We start from the raw sequence: 14,402 nt of genomic DNA, 5'->3' as shown, positions 1-14,402 counted from the left end.
AATCCTGGAGCCAAGACAAAGTGATCCTGTGTTTCCCAAGGATTTGATTGAGTTGTTGGGGTAGTTGTAAGTGGAAGGGCCGAAAGGTCTCCTGCTCCTTCCACTGCCTTTGTTTTCTGTCTTGCGATGCTGATTGGGTTCTCCTGTGTGTTCGCTCGCCCGCTCGCTGATTGGTTGCTTCAGTTGCGCGAGCCAATGGGTTGATTCAGTGAGGCCGCTATTGGATTGGATGCTGAAGTCTGGTTGGATTGATGGGCTGTTTCGCGAGCTGATTGGCTCTTGCTGTGAGGAGGCGGGACATTGGCGGCGGCGTCGTCTGCTCGGGGTCCGTCGCGTCGCCGCGGGCCTAAAGGGAAGAAGTTGGCGGCAGCGCCGGGACCTTCCTCAGCCGCGCGGTCAAGGGAAAGCGCCCACCCGGGAGTGGCCGGTACCGGCGGGGTGTTTGGGTGGAGCCGAGGTGTCGGTGCAGGGGGCGGGGAGGGGAGGGGGATGAGGGAGAGGGAGGGGGATGGGAGGGGCGGGAGCCCGGAGGGGGCGGGGCAGGTCAAGGAGGGGAGGGGGCGGGGCCAGGCAGGGGTAAGGGGGAGGGTGAGGGGGAGGCTGGGCAAGGAGGGGAGGGGGAGGGAAGGGGAGGGGGAGGGGAGGTGGGCAGGGGGGGGGAGGTGGGCAGGGGGGGGGAGGTGGGCAGGGGGGGGGAGGTGGGCGGGGGGGGAGGAGGGCGGGGGGGGGAGGAGTGCAGGGGGAGGAGGGCAAATCCACACTAATTGGGGACTGGAGGTGAAGAAATTCTGGATCCAATTGCACAGTATGTTGTGGCGACCCAGGACTTTGGAGTTTCCTCATCAGCTTTGATGGGAGGATGGTATGGAATGCCAGACTCTAGTCAATAAAGAGCATTCTGATGGATTCACCTTTGTCATCTGGGTGTTTCAGGGTTTTGGCAGAGCCAGTGAAGATGGCATCTGCCATAGGTCTGGTACTGCATTAACCAAATTGGAATTGATCCATGTCGCCCTTTGGACAGGAGATGATGTACTTCAACACCAGCCCCTCAATCCACCCTATCACTGGATGTGAGTGTCACTCGTCAATCATCATTTAGGCAGATTACCCCACTCTTTGGAACTGGTATGTTTGATGCCTATTTGAAACAGGTGGGTGCCACTCCCTGTCGGAGTGAGATGTTGAAGATATCCATGGCCAGTTGGTCAACACAGGTTATCAGTCCTCTGCTGGGTTCTCCATCCAGGCTTGATCCTTTCCTTTGATTCACTCTCCTGAAGGCAGCCCATGTTGTCATTTCGGTTACTGATAGCAGCAGATCATCAAGGGATGTAGGGGGGGAGGGGGCATTTGCGATGGTTCTTCCCTGTACTAGTGGTCATATCAGGTGTAGAAGGCATTGAGTTCATGTGGAGTGAGGCTTTGCCATCTCCCACTGCACCAGATTTGTTTTTGCAGCACTTTATGACATTTACGCCCCTGTCACAGCTGATGGGTATCCTTTGTTGTTTCCATTCTCATGCTGAATCTCCACTACCTGCGAGATGGCTTTCCATGGTTCGTATTGGCTCCTTGTGTATCTGTATCTCCAAACTGTGATTTGGCTCTCAGCAATTTCTGGATATTGTTGTTCATCCAGGATTTCTGGTTGAGAAAACTCCCTGAACAATTTGGTGGGGACACCCTTGTCCACAGCTGATTTGATAAAGTTCGCTATGTTCCTGGTACAGTGATTCAGTTTCTCAGGTGAGTTCTTGAACACGATCCAATCCAGGGACTCGAGGCAGTCCTGCAGCTGGCTTCCCCTCCCGTGACCACCTTCTGGTTGTCCTGATCTAATAAGTGTTGTGAGCAATTTTAGGCCCCATTTCTAAGAGAGGATGTGATGGCCCACAGGTGGTTTACAAGAATGATCCTGGTGATGAGAGGAATAATGTTTGAGGAGCATTTGATGGTTCTGGGCCTGGACTCGCCCGAGTTTAGAACAATGAGACAGGACCTCATTGAAATCTGATGAATAGTGAAAGGGCTGGATAGAGAGGATGTTGCCAGTCGTGGGAGAGTTTAGGATCAGTGGGAACAACCTCAGAATAAAAGGATGTCTGTTTAAAACTGAGATGCAGAAACCTTTTCATCTAGAGCAGTGATTTTCAAACTCCTCCTCCACCCCACCCCCACCCCCCGGATCATATTCTACTTAATCCTTATGCCAGAAGTGCTCTGTTAGTAAGGGATTACTTAAAGTGGGAGGTGAGTGGAAAGAAAGTTTGAAAACCACTGTTTTAAGTGTACCTCATTGACTTGTTCTGTGCGTGGTTTCATAACTCCAGAGGAAATGGGCCAGTGACAATTTTTCTCAGGCAAAATATTTCCTTCACAATTGGGTCCACTGCAGTCTTTCTCAGCCTTTATTCCCATTCATATTCCACTTTAAGCAATCTCTTACTCATTTTTCAACACTCCAAGGAATAAAGTCCCAACCTGTTCAACCTTTCCCTGTAGCTCAACTCCTGAAGACCTGGCAGCATCCTAGTAAATGTTCTCTGCACTCTTTCAATCTTACTAATACTCTCCCTGTAGCTAGGTGACCAGAACTCCACACAATACTCCAAATTTGGCCTGACCATCTACTTATCCAACCTCACCATAACTTCCCAATTCCTATTTTCAATATGTTAATTAATGAAGGCCAAGATGACAAAAGCTGTCTTTAGAACCCTGTCGTCCTGTGACACCACTTTCATGGAATCATGTAACTGTGTTTTATCTCTTGCTGCCGATTGGTATAACTTCTCTGTTCAATTTCATAATGTTGGCTTCTGGACTATTTTATTGTGCCCTTGATCTAGAGCACACATGTCAAACTCTGGCAAGCGGGCCAAATGTGGCCCGCGATATAATTATATTTGGTCCGCAAGATCATTTCAAAAATGTATTAGAGGTGGCCCACCGATGCTGTTTTTTGGTAATGTCACCCCCACCATCCTCCCCCTTCATTGCACATCCTTCCCCATTGTAACACGAGAAATTGTAACACGAGAAGTCTGTCGATGTCATCAGCCGGCAAGCCGGTTGGAACGCTCCCCGCACAACCAGTCACTTCTCCCACCTGTCGAGCGGTGCGGCGGATTGGCGAGCGCCTGTGATTTCCTGTCGGCGCGACGGGCATGGCAGGCTGCGTATGGCCCCTGGGAAGCGCGAGCCCCGCGCGACTGGCACCGGACAACACTTCCACAGCACAAGCGCACTTCTCCCAGTCGCCACGGCCTTCAGCGCTTGCACCCGCGCGGACCCCAGGGACAGCTGGTTTGGCCCTGCACATGAAGAGAGAGATGGTGGCTGTCCGCAAAAGCTGATCGGCAGCGCACTGGGCCTGAATGGGTGGGTAAGCAGGGGTAGGCAGAGGGTGTAGGTGAGGAGTAATGGGCAGGGGAAGTTATGGTGGTGCGAGGGGCAGTTAGAGGGAGGGATGAGTAGAAGGAGGGGTGGATAGGGAAGAGGTAAAAGGGAAGGGGCAGGGCGAGTAGGGGAGGGGTGATTAGAGGGTGAGAGACGGGTAGAGGGAGGAACAGGTTGAGGGGAGAGGCAGTAGAGGGGCGTGTATAGGATGGGGTAGGTAGAGGCAGAGCGAGTGGAGTGAGGGGTGAGTAGAGGTCGGGTAAAGGACTGGTCAGATAGAGAGATGATGGGTCGAGGGTGAATAGAGGCCTCGAGCCTGAGGAGTGAGCAGGAAATGCTGAGTCCTGATGCAGGCCAAAATGGACACAGCATTACATATGTTGAAAGAAGAGAAAACATACAGATGTTGTTGAAAATTTTCAATAAATATTTAGTTCGGCCCTCGACTTAGTCCAAGTTTTTAATTTTGGCCTTCTGTGAATTTGAGTTTGACACCCCTGATCTAGAGAGTAATGGCAGGGCAAAACAATTTTGTTTTCTTTTGTCAGGTCAAATTTTGTCACATTGATCCAAAAACAAGTATTTTCACCATTCCTTCATTTCAGATTCTCTGCAGCTGTGGTATTGTTCCTCACAGTGACGGCATCATGTTTGTCTTGTTTATCCTTTACCCCTCCATCCAGACAGATGTGGTGATCAATGAGTCGACTCCACTCATCCAGCACCACTGCCATTTCTGCAGCTTGGGCTTTTCATCCCACGTATTCAGTTTGTTATTTCCCCTCTTCTTTTTCTCAGCAAAGAGAATCAGGTTTGTTTGATCATCTTTCTGAATCCCAGTGAAAGGTTATCGACCTGAAGGTTTTAACTCCGATTATTTTTCCAGTAGATGACCTGCTGAGTATTTCCAGCATTGAGATTTTATTTTACTTTCTTGGTGTATTACTGAGTACTTTGAATGGGAGAAGAAATGTGGGTTGGGTTTAAGTGGAGAAGTCTAGATCATGGAGTGGATTTAGAAAAATAGACATAAAAGGGGAGGGTGCATGGAAATAGTTAATTCATCTTTTGAAATGTTTTTTGAGCTATGATTGTTTTCTGATGTACGCGCAGTGTTCAGAATTAAAAATTTATTGTGATGAACATGTCAGAAAATTTGTCATATTGTGGCAATAATACAGGTGCAAATATTGATCTAAATTACATTTTAAAAAAAGAAATCCATTTGTGCAAAATGAAGAGTAAGTGAGGGAGTGACTGTGGTTCCTTGTCCATTCAAAAATCTGATGGCAGAGGGGGAGAAGCTGTGTTTGTACCATTGGGTGTTCGTCTTCATGCTCCTGGACCTGTTTCCCTGGTGATCACAGTGTGAAGTACGCCTGGTCTGGGTGGTGAGGGTCCTTGAGGATAGAGGTTGTTTTCTTGAGACTGCCTCTTGGAAAAGTCCTTAATACATGGGCGAAGGATGAAAGGGGAAAAGTTTAGTGGAAACATGAGGGGGAGCTTCTCCACACAAGGTGGTGGGAAAGTGGAACAAGCTGCCAGCTGCATGAGGAAATGTGAGCTCAATGTTAGCAATGAAGAGTTTGGACAAGTTCAGGGATACGAGGGAGATGGAGGGTGATGGACTGGTTGCTGGTCAGTGGGACAAGGCAGAATAAGAGTTTGGCACAGACTAGAAAAGCTGAAGGGCCTGTATCGGTGCTGTTATATTCTGTGAATCCATGGAGTGATGCACTGGGTCATACATCTACAACCCGACAAAACTACCATGGTGCCTGCACAAAAGCACACAATATGCAGCACGTAATGACCAAATGAATCAACTAAATAAATATATGTAGAGGGCCAAGCGGGCACACAGCCCACGTTGTGAACCGTTGGTGACGCAGTTCTCCGACGTCGCGCAATACCATAAAACAGACCACTGGGCACTCACCCATTTAATGGACCACACGTGCACGGTGCTGCATGCCGAGGAACAGCACGTTGATCTGTGGTGTCTTCTACGGGTAGGTACAGGACATTCACAGGGCTTAATTTAAACCTGCTGGTTCCATGGATCGATAGCAAACTCTTAATAATGTCTCACCATGTCTCATTTGGCAGCCTATAATATACCCTCATCCTTCTTATTTTTTCATTTTACCCACACTGCCTCCCTCGATGAGCCCTCCTTTATCTTTCTCTGGATTCTAGCTGTTGTAAGCCAAGAAACATTTTTGTAAATCTTCTCTGCACTCTCTCCATCTATCTATATCCTTCCTTTGACAAATGAGTCCAGAACTGAACACAATACTCCAAACCTGGCCTCACCAATGCCTTCAACAGTCGCAGCATCATTTTCCAGCTGTACTTTATGCTATGATATATGCCATAACCACCCTGTCTACCTGGCAATCCACCTTCAAGGAACTCTGTACCGTAACTCCAAGATCCCTCTGTTCCTCTGCATTCCTCGATGCCCTCCCCTTAACTGCATATGTCTTAGTTTGGTTATTTTTTCTGGAATGCAGCACCTCACACTTGTCGACATTAAATTCCTTCTGCCATCTTTCAGTCCACTTTTCCAAACAAACCAAATCCTGTAATCTAAGAAAACCTTCCTCACCACCACCACTCCCCCTATTTTCATATCATCTGCATATTTGCTTACCCAGTTAACCATCCCATTTCATTCCCTAACCACAGATCGAACATTGCACCCCCTGTAGTGGACATCTCCACATACTGCTGCAAAAAGCAGTCCTGAACACATTGTATAAACTCTAAGCCATCCTGCCCTCTCACTGACTGTGTTTCCCAATCGATGTTAGGAAAATTGAAATCCCCAAACAACACCACCCTATTCCTACTGCAGATCTCAGCTAATTCCTTGCACATTTGCTCTTCTAATTCTCCCTTCCCATTTCCCAGACTATAATGTACCCCTATAATAGTAACCTCACCCTTCTTATTTTTTAGTTTTACCCACACTGCCTCCCTCGATGAGACCTCCAGTCTCTTGCCTGAGCACCGCTGTAATATCTTCCCTGACAAGTAATGTGGTATATAAAAGAAGTCTGTAAAGTTTGAATAAAGCAGTCTTGTGTTGACTAACATGGGTATGTATATGACTTTAGTAGCTGTACCGAAGTTGCCGCCAGAAATGGTGAGCCCCGAATGCAAAATTCAGCCGAAGCTTGAATCTCCAGTGATCATGGACACAACGACTGCAGCAGCTGCCACCACGGCTGCAGTTAAACCAGGTTCTGCCTATTTCTCCTGGAATTGACTAGACATGAGCTTTTAAATATGGAGGGCCTGGGTGACAGGGATGCATCTGATCTAATGAATGAGATGCTCGTATTAGCAGATGGCCATTCTCATTGTTTACTTTTTGAGACTCTATTCCTGTCCAAACTCCCAGGTCGTGTCGCAATACCAATCGTTAACATGGATTTCTGCCATCCCCATGATGTAGCGTGGGAGGCTGACAGGCTCGATCATACTGCAATGCAATCATCTGCTCACAAACAGCCGCTTTGATCAGTAGATCCATCTCCTGTGTCCTACAAGCCTCCTATATCTGCAGTTCAGTTAAAAAAGGATGAATGCACTGACAGGCGGTGAGAATGGTGTTTTTACCATCGCCAATGGGGAAAAAAGCACATAGATGTGTCCCGCCATTTATCTATTAGAAAAAAGGCAGGAAATGAAAAGAACGGCTGCCAGTTGGGGCCTCGGCATCTGGCACAAGTACCGACTGGCCTATTGTATCTTCAAGACGACGCTAGTAAGTGCAAATATCCAACCAACCTATTTTGAAAAAAAAACATAAATAACAACACTTGGCTCTTCAAGCAGCAAATGGGGCTACAATTCCCTGCTTTAGCAAAGGACGGGTCACGATTGGGAAAGGAGGTGTGACATTCCGTCGGAATTGTGTATTGTCTTCCGTTGCACAGGTCATTTTGGGTGCAAATTTTTTAAGGTCCCATGATTTGCCAGTAGACGTGAAGTGGAGGAAATTGGTCATTCCACCACTTTGAAAACATACCCACTGGTATGCAGCAAAGGGAGAATTTCCTACCTCGGGATGCATACCCCGCACAAAGATGCGTATGCTGTCCTGCTCAATGAATTTCCCACCATTATCTCCTAATTTCAACACCTCCAAAACAGACCAAGGTGTGTCCCATTACATAGACACTTCAGACCTGCCAATTTACGCCAGGGCTCATCATCTTCCAACTGATTCACTGCGGCAGGCAAGGGCAGAGTTTACTGCAAGGGAGATATTAGGCATCATTCAGTGCTTCAACAGTCCTTGGGCATCACCGTTCCACACGGTACCCAAAAAAACAGATGGATTGAGACCCTGCGGCAATTACTGTAGGCTCATTAACTACACCCAACAGATACCCTCTCCCTCATATGCAACATTTTTCTGCCCATCTGCACATTTTCCATGTTTTCTCCAAAGTTGATCTTGTCAAGGGATACAGTCAGATCCTGGTCTATAAGGATGACATTGTTACCCCTTTTGGGCTTTTTGAATTTCTTAAAGATACCATTTGGGCTGAAGAATGCCACTCAAACTTTCTAGCATCTTATAGATGCTTTGGGCAGAGTTCACTTCCATCTACTTGGATGACGTCCTCAAAGCCAGTCAAACTGAACAGGATATAACCAACTGCATTTAGGCTGTCTGTTCCAATGGCTGCAGGAATTCCATCAACCATAGCAAATAACAATTTGGCAAGTCCACCATCGACTTCCTGGGACACAAGATCATGGTCAATGGTGTATTTCCCTTAACCATCAAGGTAGAGGCAGTCTGTGCTTTTCCAACACCTACCACGGTTCAGGGCCTGCAGAAATTCTTGGGCATGAAAAACTTCTTCACCGATTCATTCCAGCAGCTACTGACATTCTTCGACCATGGTTTCCGATCCTCACCACAAAGCACAGGGATGATCCCTGGAGAACAGAGGCAGAGGTTGAGTTTGCAATGCCAAAGATGCTTTAATCAACGCAGCAATGCTCCCCCATCCTAACCCCGACACTTCCTTGACATTTAGTCCTGATGCCTCGAGTACGGCCCTGGGTGTGGTTCTTGAGTAGTACGTCGATGGCCATTGCCAACTCCTCATGTTCTTTTCCTGACATCTTTGGCCATTGGAGATGAAATATCGTGCATTGTATCAAGCCACATGGCACTTCTGATTTGTTTTGGAGGGTCGGCATTTCACTGTGTTCATAGACCACCAGACGCTCGTTTTTGCCTTCAGCAAAATAACGGATCCATGGCCGGCAAGACAGCAGGGTCACTATCATATATTTCAGAATTTACCATGGACGTGCGCTATATTTCTGGTAAAAACAATGCCGTCACGAATATTCTGTCCAGACTGACTGTATATCATATTCAGCGTGACATTGATATTCTGGAATTAGCCAGTGTCTAGACAATGGACCCCGATGTTCAGGCATACAGTACGGCCATTACTAACCTGGACATACAGCAGGGGGCAGCACAACTGGGTGGCCAACCTTACTTCGTGACATGTTTTTGGGCTACACTCGACCAGTGATTCCACCATCTTGGAGGCAACGTCTTTTTGACCAGATACACAGCTTGTCTCATCCATGCATCAGAACATCTGTCAAGCTCATGTCAAATAAATATGTATGACATGGACTGAAAAAATGTGTCGCTCAATGGGTTTGAACATGTACCTCCTGCCAGACTGCCAAAATTCAGTGCCACATTAAGGCACCTCTTCAACCTTTCCCATCGGTACGCAGGCAGTTGGAACACATGCATGTGGACCTGCTTGGACCATTGCCAGTATCTCAAAACATGAGATACATTCTAACAGACGTAGAATGTTTCACACGCTGGCCAGTGGCCGTCCCTTTGCCATCCAGTGACACTGAGACAAAGGCCAGAGCATTCATCTTCAATTGGATGGCTAGATTTGGTTTCCCGACCCACATTTCTTCAGACCGCGGAACAGAATTCACCCACGGTCCAACGGCTTTGTGGATGTTTCCACCGGCAACTGAAGTCCGCACTTAAGGCCCAACTCACCGGTCTCAATTAGGTTGATGAGTTGCCCTGGGTTCTATTGGGAGTGTGCACGGCTCCAAAGGAAGATAGGTCTGCATTGTCCGAAGAGATGGTTTATGGTACGGTCCTTACAGTTTCATGGGACTTTCATTTCACAACCAACTCTGATCTGAACATCCTTCAGCAGCTTCGACATGGTGTCGCGATCAGCAAACCTTTTCCTAACCACTGGCTTGGATCCTCTAAGCAGAATGTTCCCCCACCACTCCTGGATATTGATTTTGTTTTTATCCCAGGAGTTCCGTTACAATGACTGTATGAGGGTCCTTTCCACGTGGTGAAGATAGATGGGGTTCTTTATACTTTGGACATTGGTGGGCATTCACAGCTGTTTAATGTGGACAGACTCAAGCCTGCCCATGTGGATCCCGCTTCACCTCTTCAGTGCCCCAAGCCCAGACGGCGAGGGGGTCCACCTCAGGTGCATGCAGCTGGTGTTTCAGTTTCTGGCGACGGGTTCTGGGTGGGGGTGGGGGGGGTTGGTGTAGCAGCTGTCTAGTGGGCTGAGTGGGCAAGGTTCTTTGGCGGGTGCGTGAAATCATAAGGCAAAGAGCTGGGTACTCATCCATTTAATTGACAACCCTCGCGTGGTGCTGCGTGCCAAAGAATGGAACGCTGATCTGTGGATTCTCTTGCCGGAAGGTGCGGAACATTCACAGGGCTTAATTTAAACCTGTGGTCCCGTGGATCGGCAGCAAACTCATAATAATGTTCCACCTTGACCCATGGAGCCCGGGACAAGCTGTAAATAAAATAAGCCTGTATAGTTCGTATAAAGCAGTCTTTTGTTGACTAACCTGGTGTATGTGTGTTCCTTTAGTAGCTCTATCAAAGTAGCCGCTACATATATAAATATTTTGGATGATTATCCCACTTACAAGATACTTTTCATCCATCTCACACCCTGTGGGAAGAAACTATTCCCCAGCCTGGCAGTCCTGATTTTGATGATGGACGTGGTTAAAGATGCTGAGCACTGCATGGAAATGGTCTTTGTACAATTCCTTGAGCCCTATTTGAACAACACTCCCAGTAATGTCATCGTCAGAAGAAAAGGAGACCCCAGTGATCCTCACAACTCTTTGCATCATTCCTGTCTGATGTTTTACAGCTACTAGACCATCCAATGATGCAGCCAGACAGGAGAATCAACTGCGCTCCTGTGAAATTTCAGGATGAGAGCCGTTGGCCTTGACCTCCTCAGTCTCCTTTGGAAGTGTAGGCACTTCCTGACCAATAAGGAAGTGTGATTGTTTTGTGTATTAATACGTGTGCTGTATGGATGGGAATTTTACGTGATTGTATTGTCTATTCTTGCTCTTTAACAATCTTTAGTGGATAGAAGTAGTCATTGTACTTTAGGATGTACAATCATGTACAGATTATCATTAAATAGCCATTTGGCCCAGATGTCTATTCAGTCCAAGAATACTTTCGATCACAGGCAGATTTTGAACAATAACACCATTCATTCTGCAACAACTGCCGCTTAATTTTGCCAGTTGTTCAATGGCAAGCTATATAGGAAAAACACCATGTCGACTCTTCTACCTTAAAGGAGTAATTATATTCAAATGGGCAGTAGATCAAGAGATGGAGACAGTGAAATCAGACAGAGGTGAGTGGCTGCTTAAATTAGAAACATTCGTGTTCATGCTATAGAGTTTAAGGCTGCCCAGGAGGAATATAATGTGTTTTCTTTAAGATTGTTTACCCTCACCTTGGTGAAGGATGGGGCCAACAGAAATGTTGTTGGAAGGGTTCGAGAATTGATATGGTAGGCCACAGGAGGCTCAAGTTTAGATCCACAGAGCGCATGTGTTCAGCAAAATGGCCACCCAGTCTCTATTTGGACTTGCTGATATCGAGGTCAACTGAGTCAACCATATGTAGGAGATTAAGTTGGATGGGGTGCATGTGAAACACTGCCTCAACTGGAAGGTCTGATTGTGGCCTTGGATGGAGGTGAGAGGATAGGAAGGGACAAGTTTGGCAATTTCTGCGGTTTCAATGGGAAGTGCATCAGGTGGTGGTGGGTGGAGAGGAAAGTGCCGTCGAGGGAGTCACAGAAAGATGTGCCCCTGTGAAAAGAGGATCTGAGTGGAGCAGGTTAGAGGATGGTGCTGAAGTTGGAAGTGTTCAAGGTTAACGAGTCAGATGTGGCAGCTGATGGGTGGTAAGTGAGAAACCTGAGGGATTCTGTCCTTGTTCGGCTGGAGAGGAGGTGGGGTAAGGGCAGAAAGAGAATTGGAGATACGGGTGCAGACTTTATCAAAGACAGTATGGAGAAAACTGCATTTATTGAAGAAATAAGACATTTTGGGTGTCCTGGAGTAGAAGACCTCATCTTGGGACTGTTACAGGCCCAGAGGACCCCAAATCCTAGCAGCAATAGGAAATCACCAAGACAAAGGGATACTTTAACAAATGTTGTTTTTAATTGTCCAGGCCTTCCAGCATTTGAAATGCCTCTGAGGTCCCCCTTATCCTTCTGTACTCCAACTAGTACAGTCGAAGAGTCGACAATTGTTCCTCATACACTAACCCTTTCATTCCTGATATCATTCCAGTAAATCATCTCTGGCCTTCTCCAACACCAGCACATCTTTTCTCAAATGCGGCACCCAAAACTCTAATTCTGATTGAATGGAAAGGCACTTCTCCAACGACACAAACACAACAGTTAAATTATATTATGTTTTGTTGATATTTACAAAAAATTATTGAAGAGTCAATTAATAATTTTCAAAAGATGCCGGGTCCCTTTTTTGGACTATTATCATAACCTGAAGTTGCTGTGTTACGAGACCAGAGGATCCCAAAACACAGCAGCAATAGATATTCACCAAGACAAATGGTGACTAAAACAAAAGCTGATATTAATTATCTTTAAACATGAACACGATTTACACTTTAACTTATCACTATTTTAATACTTTAACTTAATTTACTTAACTTACCCCCCTTCTAATTCTAAGTGCACATGTGTGTAATGTGTGTGTAAGTTCAGAAAAGTTCTTTGGTTCACAGTCCAATCTCACTTCTCATTCCTCCAAGTCCACTTGTTGCAGTCCATTCATATACTGTGCACATAATTGAACATATATAAAGTTCACCAGGCTTTGGTGCTCGAAAGGTAAATGATTACCACTCAGGAAGGTTCTTGTTGGTTTTCGGAGAGAGGTGTGTTGTTCAGGGAAGTATTACGGTGTTTTTAACTCAACGTACTGTCAGAAATAAAACTTCTCACACATGAGTCTCTTTAAAACTGATGACACGACAAGCTTTATTTACAAGTCTGCAGAGTTGGACTCAACTGGCTTCTCACCAGTTAAGCCCCGATACATACAGTGCATTGATTTTTATACCCTTATTGTTTGCCCTTCCCCTTCTTATTAATACTGTTTTAATTGGTTAGTATTGCAAAAGCATTCTAAGTATAACTGCATTTTTAATTATCACGTTCGTTACGTACGCTGCGAACTCTACATACACTAAATTCTGTTTCTCACCCTTCTTATCAATCTTTTGTCTCCTGCATGTCTCTCACTATGACCATGAAAAGATATGTGTAAAAAAAACATATCCAGCTGAACCTTTTGTCCTTGGCTGCTAGTAAGCTCCCTGTCCGTTCTGGCTTCCCTTTTTATGATTAATCATCACATTTTAACTTAAGCCATTTTAACCTAAATTCTCTATATATAACAATCCACCCCTTTCTCTCTTTAAAATGTGTGTATTATATATATATGAATGGGGATTTTAACTCGGGGAAGAGAAACGTTTCATGATAAATTAATCTCGTGTTGAAGTAAAATTCTAACGGGGTCTCCCAGTCCCCCTGGTTGCATAGCCTGTTGGACCATGGAAATCACCAGGCTGCGTAGACAGGGAATAATACAGGGCAAAACAAGTAGGAGGAATAAAATACCTCCGATGACCCACAATAAGGTACGCCACCAGGTTCCTCCAAACCATTTGTCTATCTAATTTAATTTTGCAAAAGGATGTGAGGTTTGAACCGGTACATGGGACAAAGTACGAATATTATCAGCGATTTTTCGAATGGCTTGGCCATTATCATCAATCTGTAAGCAGCAGTTAGTCAAATTAAGCTTTCCACATACACCTCCTTCTGTGGCTAGGAGATAGTCTAGGGCCAGACGGTTCTGATACATAGCAGAGCGCATTTGACCTTGCTGGGATGCAAGTAATTGCAGGGCTAGAGCTGTTTGATTTGTAACAATTTCAAGGACTGCTTGCAAGCGAATAATGCGATTTAACATATAAATAGGAGTACGATAACCCCAGGATCCATCTTGAGCCCATGTAGCGGGACCATAATATTGAATTATGCGTTCTGGAGGCCAATCATCTCCCCATTGTCCCAAATGTACCGTGCTAGAGCGGGGCTGACGGTGTAATGTATCAAAAACCTTCACTCCTAATTTATGACCGTGATCGTGGGGTAGGAGGAAAAATTCTGGGAGGATTATTCCTAGGAAACAAGTTCCACTCCACTGTGAGGGAAGACGAGTATAAGCTTTATTACCACATACCCAGAATAATCCATTTGGGGATACTCCATACCCCCTTTCCCGAACTCTTTTAAGAACAGGGTTTGACTGGTATGGTCCTGTGATGGTGGAACTGGTACAATTCCAAAACTGAATACTGCTATTAGACAGGGGTAGGCAATTAGTTTTAAAAACAGTGGATAAGAACCAAGTCAGGGGTTTAGGAAACCAAGTGAAAATACCAGGCGAAATGCGAATCCATACAGCCTTGCAGGGACTTTTTCCTACTGGGTATTTGCCGGTTCGTGAGAGACAATAAAAACCAGAGGGGACGTTAGAGAGAGACCAAGTTTCTCTTGATCTCGTTC

General features: G+C 46.0%; 1 protein-coding gene across 1 annotated transcript in view; it reads left to right on the top strand.

Moving 5' to 3' along the window:
• Positions 1–229: 229 nt before the first annotated feature.
• Positions 230–14,402, top strand: part of LOC138745206 (uncharacterized) — a 76,723-nt gene continuing 62,550 nt past the window's right edge. The window contains exons 1-2 of the mRNA XM_069902267.1: positions 230–427; positions 934–1,073. Coding sequence (XP_069758368.1) covers positions 230–427; positions 934–1,073 — 338 coding nt within the window. The remainder of the gene's footprint in view (positions 428–933; positions 1,074–14,402) is intronic.

Source organism: Narcine bancroftii, chromosome 11, assembly GCF_036971445.1.
Source record: "Narcine bancroftii isolate sNarBan1 chromosome 11, sNarBan1.hap1, whole genome shotgun sequence".
Lineage (NCBI taxonomy): Eukaryota > Metazoa > Chordata > Chondrichthyes > Torpediniformes > Narcinidae > Narcine > Narcine bancroftii.
The sequence above is the reverse complement of the archived record's forward strand: the minus strand, read 5'-3'. Positions and strand labels throughout refer to the sequence as shown.